At 55.3% G+C, this 7,001-nt stretch overlaps 1 protein-coding gene across 1 annotated transcript; it reads right to left on the bottom strand.

Moving 5' to 3' along the window:
- Positions 1-225: 225 nt before the first annotated feature.
- LOC111533948 (sodium-coupled neutral amino acid transporter 5-like) lies at positions 226-3,962 on the bottom strand. The gene is made up of 7 exons (XM_023200599.1): positions 3,811-3,962; positions 3,177-3,230; positions 3,015-3,090; positions 2,265-2,380; positions 2,102-2,175; positions 1,531-1,623; positions 226-1,394 (listed from the first exon to the last, which is right to left on the bottom strand). The coding sequence occupies exons 2-7, from the start codon at positions 3,227-3,229 to the stop codon at positions 1,312-1,314; spliced, it is 495 nt and encodes a 164-aa protein (XP_023056367.1). The 5' UTR covers position 3,230; positions 3,811-3,962; the 3' UTR covers positions 226-1,311.
- Between the last annotated feature and the right edge of the window lie 3,039 nt (positions 3,963-7,001).

Genomic DNA, 7,001 nt, shown 5'->3' with positions numbered 1-7,001 from the left:
ACTAAAAATACAAAAATTAGCCGGGCATGGGCGATGAGGCAGAAGGATCGCTTGAACCTGGGAGACGGAGGTTGCAGTGAGCCGAGATGGTGTCACTGCACTCCAGCCTGGGCAACAGAGTAAGACTTTGTCTCAAAAAAATAAAATTAAAAAATTAGCTGAGCATGGTGGTGCATGCCTGTAATCCCACCTGCTCAGGAGGCTGAGGAAGGAGAATTGCTTGAACCTGGGAGGCAGAGGTTACAGTGAGCCAAGATCATGCCACTGCACTCCAGCCTGGGCGACAGAGCGAGACTCCATCCAAAAAAAAAATGTCATACAGACCAGAGTCAGACTGACAAAACCAGAGACATCTACACACCATGCAAAGCCCATGGGACCAGAGGCAGAGTTAGCCACTGGACACACAGAGCTGTTCATGAAACACACAGAGGCAGCTCCACATGTGCAGCTGGAGCACAAGCACTGCAACACATTGTACATACACAATAGCCCTGCTGGAGTCCCATCGTGCACATGCCCCCCACACATACCGAGCCAGCACAGCAGATCCAGACTCACACACAGTCAGCCAGATGCATAATCAGAACAGTCCAGCATATATGGTTGCAACCATAATACAGAGGACACATAGTCACAGTCAGGGATCACACACACACACACACACACCAGAGAGAATTTACCAGAACAGCCACCAAATGAAACACGGAGATGGAGTTGGCTTGACACATACAGTCAGAGTGAGTCATACATAGTTGGTACCACAGCATACTATATGCACACAGACACACTGCTGGAGTCAGCGATCATACGCCTACAGCTAGACAGATTCAGCCAGATGAACCCAGAATCAAGCTCAAACAATCAGCTGGACAGGGGAAGTCAGAGTGATCGAGGGTCAGACACATATGGTTGGAATCACAGTATACCGGACACAGCTGTAGTCAATCATAAAGCCAGCCCGAGAGAATCAGCCAGGCCGGCAGACAGAGTCAAACCCACAGGCAGAGTCTGAGTCCATTGGCTATGTACATTCACACACACATGGTCAGCAGCAGAGTAAATCGGACGTAAAGAGTCAGCCTCCAGCCAGAGGTAGCCAGAATAAGTCACAAAATCAGCACACGGTCGACTGGACTTCTGTGATCAAAGCGACAGTCACGCAGAGGAATCAGGCTGACCCAAGTGACCTGCCCAGCAGTCTCAAACTAGAACACCTGGAAGTCAGCTGCACAAACAGCGCTGAAGATACCGACCGGGCCTCGCAGGCAGAGTCAAGGAGCTGCTGGCCAGCCAAGGGGTGTTGCTCACTCACCCCTCGGGGTCCATGTACAGGAAGGTGCCGATAACCAGGGGGAGCTCAGATTTGATGATGAACAGGTAACTGGACATGGCTGGTGCGGGTGGGGGAGGTGTAAGCAGAAAGATTCTCTTCATACCCCCACCCTGTCTTCCCCAGCCCAGCCTGGGGAAGCCCACCTCACTCCGCCCTCTCCCCCCAAGCTGACCCCCACCTCCCAGAGTCCTCACCCCCAACATTGTGCAGACAGATGACTGCGGCCACCACTACCTTCCCCGCAGGCCCGAATGCCCTCTGTCCCAGCTGCTCATAGGCTCGGATGCCTAATGGGGGAAGGCAGGAACAGGGTTGAAGGTCCAAGAGGCCAGGCCAGGGGTGCAGGCCAGAGGGCCCGGGAGCTGGGAAGTTGGAGCTTGGGGGAATCGGCTTTGACTGATGGAGGCTGAAGGTGGGGGTTAAGCAGTTGGGGTTGAGTTTGGGGGCAGAGTCCGGGAGGTGGGATCTGAGGCCAGGGAAAAGGATGAGGGCTGGAGGTGAGAGAGTAGGGGTCTTGGAGCCAGACTATAGACTGAGACCATGGTGGGAGCTGGGGAACTGGGGACTGAGGGGTGGGGGTTAGAGGTAGAGTGTAGTGGTCTGGAGGTGGATTCTGGGGTGCTGGGTCCGGCATCTGGGGTCTGCATTCAGGGAGTTGGGTCTGAGGTTTGGGGTTCAAGGTCTACGTTGAGCTCTGGATGTGGGTCCAGAGTCTGGGGTCCAAAGGGGTGGAGTGGGGACTGGGATCCAGGCTCTGGGTCTCACCTACAATACCAGCACAGGTCAGCAGGAGGTGGATGGAGTAGGACGACAGAAGCGCAATGCACAGCAGCAGGGCCCTGCAGCAGGTGGCACAGCTCAGAGCTGGTCCCGGGCCTCCCACCTGCCCTGCAACACCCCTGGCCCCGAAGGCCACGTATGGACTCACAGGAAGAAGATGACTCCCGTGTGGGCCATGGCATAGGCCAGCCCCAGGATGCCGCTGCCCATGATGGCATTGCTGAGGTTGAACACTGACATTCCAAATGACGTCTTCCCCTCGAACTGCATGCAAGGAGCAAAGCCCGGGCACACATTGGGAGGGGGCACCGGGTAAGGAGACTAATGCCAGGGCCAGGGAAAGACTGGAGAAGAAGCAAGCGGGGTGGAGAGAAGCCAAGGAGAGACCATCGGAGGAGGGAAGAGGCTAGCAGGGAAGAAGAGTTGAAGACGGAAGAAGCTGCGAAGGGGAGAGCTAGGAAGGGGGAAACTAGAAGGACACATTTTGGAGGGAGCAGCTGGAAGTGGAGAGGACCAGGGGAGGGTGAAGCAGCCACCAGAGGTAAAACAGCTGGGGAGGGGAGACGCTGCAGGTGGGGATTGGCTGAGGATGGGGAGTGCTGGAGGAGGAAGAACAGCTGGAGGAGAAAGGCAGGACGGGAGGGGAGCAGATAGGGAGGGCAGTCACTGGGCCGAAGAGTGGGTGTGGAGAAGCAAGGCCAGGGAGAGAGCTGGAAAGGGCATATCTGGGGAAGAGGAGTATCTGGAGAGGGGAGCGACCGAGGAGTGCGTAGCTGTGGTGGGGAGATAGCTGGGCAGGGGAACAGCAGGGAGGAGGAGGAGCGGGGAAGAGGGAGCAGTGCGGGAGGAGATTAGCTGGGGAATGTGCCACCGGGACAGATCCTGTGGGGCCACTCACATCCATGAACTGGACCGGCTTGCTCCCAGGAGCAGGACCACGACTGGGCAGGAAGCCCTCACGTTCCTGCCGGTAGCTGGATAGGGCAGGGAAATAGGAGCCAATAAGAGGGTAACCCTGACCCCTAATCCCCGAGCCCACCTCCTTGGACCCCTGACTCACTCCACAGCATCCGAAGGGAGGGCTCCATTCATCTTTGCATCCTGCAGTTCCATCCTGTGGGCAGAGAAATGGGGTGGGGGGATCAGAGACGGAACGAGGGTGCTTCAAAGTGAGGGGAGCTGAAGAAGGGGGAGGGGAGTCCTATAGAGACCTACAGAAAGACGGAGAAAGAGATGAGACAGGGGAGCAGGAACAGACAGGGACAGAAATGGAGGCAGGCTGACAGAGAAAGAGATGAGAGAGAGACAAGAAAAAGAATCAGAGGACAGAAGCCAATAGTTAGTTAGTTACTCAGAGAGACACAGAGAGAGAGCCAGTGAGAGAGAAATAGTTGGGGAGAGAAAGAGAGAAAGCAACAGAGACAGCCGGACCCCAGCACAGATGAGCCGACCACGTGGAGAAGGGATAGCCTCTCCTCCCAGACCCCAGACTCACGCTGTCTCTCTTGCCGTCTGTGTCTTTCATTCCCCGGTCCCCCGCGCCCCCCCCCCCCCTTCCCTCCACCCTCACTGCGTGGCCAGGCGGCTCACTCCTTGCAAGGACACGTGTCGGCCTGGCTGCCCCACCCCTCCTAATGCCCTCACCCCCTCCTTCCCGCTTGGGCCCCCAAGCCCGAGCCCAGAGCTGATGCAACCTGTTGAGTGAGCTGAGGGTGGGGGACAGACTCGGAGACCCCTGCCCCAGACGCTGCAGACTGCTCTCTGCCACGACTCTGAATATCTTCACTAGAAGCCAAAGACAAGTCCCCGAACCGAGCCCCTTCCCAGGGACAGAAATGACCCAGGGACTCCCATTTAACCCTGATTCTAGGGCCTAGAGGTATTTTCCAGAACCCCTAGCAAGTCTTAAACACTCGTCTTCTGACAGAAGTCAATTTGGAGACACTTCCAGACTTGAGAAACTTCCTGGGTGTGGGGTGTGGGGTGTCTCAGGAACCTGGCCCGAGCCCTCATTTCCCCTCCGGAGAAAGAGCAGTCTCTGAGACCATCAAAGACCCCCTCCTGTAGCCTAATGAGTTTCCTGGGGTGGGGGTGTCTCTGCAATCCCCACCCGAGCCTGGAGTCCCTGTCTTGTGGGTAGAGCGTCTCTGAAGAAACCCCAGACCCCTCCCGCGCTTACTCCTTGGGAAGGAGGTATCTCAGAAACCCCCATTCAAGGTCCCCATTAGAGCTCAAACTGGCTCAGGAAATCCTTTTCCCAAGTCCTGAATCCTGTTCCTGGGACACGGAGGAGTCTCAAGGAGTCCCATGCCCCGCCACCAGCGCCCTCCGGAGCCTCCCACGCACACCTGAATTCACTTCCTGGGATCAAGGTACCAAAAGGAACCCCCCACAGTCACGCCATTCCATTCCCCACTCGTGCTAAAATGTCCCCAAGGAACCCCGAGCCCCCTCCCAGGACCCCTACTCATATCTCAGGCCCCCAGGAACACCGTCCCCGCAGCCCACGCTTCCTCCTCACCTACCTGCTCGTCTCAGCTCCTGAAGTGGCCGCAACTCAGACTCCTGCTCTGGCGCGGTTTTTTTTTTTTTTTTTTCTGAGAAGAAATATTAATTTTAATTTCGTTTCCCTCCTTCTGGCCCTGGGCGGGGGAAGAGGTGGAGAAGGGGCGCCCCCTATCTGGACCCACTTGGAGGGAGACAGAGGTTTGTTTGTGTGTTGGTTGGGGGGAAATGGCCTGAAAGATTGAGGGTGTAGACCCACAGCTAGAGAGAGTGACAGGCAGACCGAGGGGATGGACTCACAGATGGACAGCAAGATGGGATGGATGGCAGAAAAAGGTGCAGAGAGGAGACAGAGAGTAGGAGAAACGAAGTTACAAAGAAAGCAGCCATGAGAAACAGCACAGGAACAGACAGACCACAGAAGGAACAGAAAGACAGATGGGTGGGAGGAGGGGATGCTAGGGGATCTTGGTAGACAGGCAGAGACAGAGAGAAAGGGACGCACAGGCAGACTCAGAAACAGACAGGTGGGTAGGCATAGGCTCGTGGAAACACCTGCAGAAAGGCAACAGGCAGTCGGGCTCAGTCATAGACAGGAGACACAGACTGGCAAAGAGGTGGGAGACAGAGCCAAACAGCTCCCCAGAGGGTAGGACCAGACACATCAGCTCAGAGAGATGAAGGGACAGAGGGAGTGGTTGAGGCAGAGAAGAAAAGAGGCAGAGAAAGGCAGATTCAGGCAGAGAGGCCTGGGGACAGCAGCAGAACAGGTGCAGGGATAGTAGCCAGGCTATTCCAGGCAGACCTCAGGCAGACAGCCTAGTCACAAGAGGACCCTAGATCTTGGAGGCCCCCAGAGGGAGGCAGGGAGGGCATTTGTGGCTGGGTGGGGAATGTGGACTGTGAACTCACACTGTCTGCAAACTGGGAGGGCACTGTAGTCCTGGACCCCACCCCAAGCATGGGGTGGGGCTTGTCCAAGCCCTGAGAAGTCCCACTATCTGTCTGTCCGTCTGTCTTCTATGGGAGTCCGTCTGTTCATTCCCCTCCAGGCATATGACAGGCATGCCTGTCCCAGGCAAGGCACATGTCTGCTACAGGATGTCAGGCAGGGTGGACTTGGGGTCTGGGCCCACCTCGACTGGGCTGCTTGAAGCCCAGGTGGACAAGAGGCCTCTGTCTGGGCCCCTTGCCCACCTGCCCACCCCCGACAGGGAACACAGAATTCCCGGAAAGGCCAGGAGCTGGCTGGGGCTTCAAAGCTGGCCTAGATGCCCTCACCCCACCCGCAGTTGGAGGAGGACAAGGGATGGGGCGTTTACTTCCCCACAGCAGGAGAGAGACTCCTGTGCACTCAGGGATTGCAGCTACACAACAGGCCCCATCGCAGCCCCATCAAAGGGCTCAGATACAGGGGCCAACTCGCCATCACTCACAGAGGTGCACAAAGACTCACAGCCACACAAGAGAATAAAGACTGACAGACATGAGCACATACAGATTCACCACTTCACATTAAGAGCACAGGCTCATGGGACAGTCACACATGTGGCCACACGGAGTGACGATAGTCTTACAACTATCAATACCCACAGGCTCAGAGCCGCTCACAGAGAGCACAGACTAACACAAATTGGCTTATGCCAATTTCCAGACACTCTAGACTCCTGAACATCATTGCCACTGGACCCACAGCCATGCCAAAGACAATCAACAGGTAAATCACACACACAGATTCACAGCTGCACACAGAGCACACAGACAATTACACACAGCTGATGACATCGTTCATGGGTCCTGGGTCTTTCCCACACACACGATCCAGTTTCAGACGGCCCTGGATCTGAACCTGAATCCAGGTTCAGATGATCCTGGAGACAAACTTCCAGGTTCAAGCCCTAAAATCATATCTCTGTGTATGTGAACTTGAATGTGCACTTATGACCACAGGTAACCACATACAGCTCCAGTCACAGACAGAAGCACTCATAGGCTGACATGAATTTTGTACAAACAGAAAAGCCGTAGTCTCTTCTTCTCTCTCTCTCTCTTTCTCTCTCTCTCTCACACACACACACACACACACAAAACAGCATTTCAGCAAATGGCTGCACACAGCCGTGTACACACACAGCTAGTCACAAATCAAGTCAGAAAAGAAATATACAGGGAAAGCATATACCAGCACACCAACACAAAGCACAGGAATGCAGAGTTCGCTTACTATCGTTGCAAAGAAAAAATCCAGAAACTACATGGAAAGCTACACAAGGAAGAAACAGGAGAACCAGATAGTACTCATACCATGGCACCAGAAGAAACACCCCAAGGGCACACATACCTGCAGCCACTCATTAAGGAGAGACACAAATACAGCAGC

This window comes from Piliocolobus tephrosceles, unplaced genomic scaffold, assembly GCF_002776525.5.
Source record: "Piliocolobus tephrosceles isolate RC106 unplaced genomic scaffold, ASM277652v3 unscaffolded_14013, whole genome shotgun sequence".
In the NCBI taxonomy this organism is placed as follows: domain Eukaryota; kingdom Metazoa; phylum Chordata; class Mammalia; order Primates; family Cercopithecidae; genus Piliocolobus; species Piliocolobus tephrosceles.
This window is presented reverse-complemented; position numbering and strand designations above follow the sequence as displayed.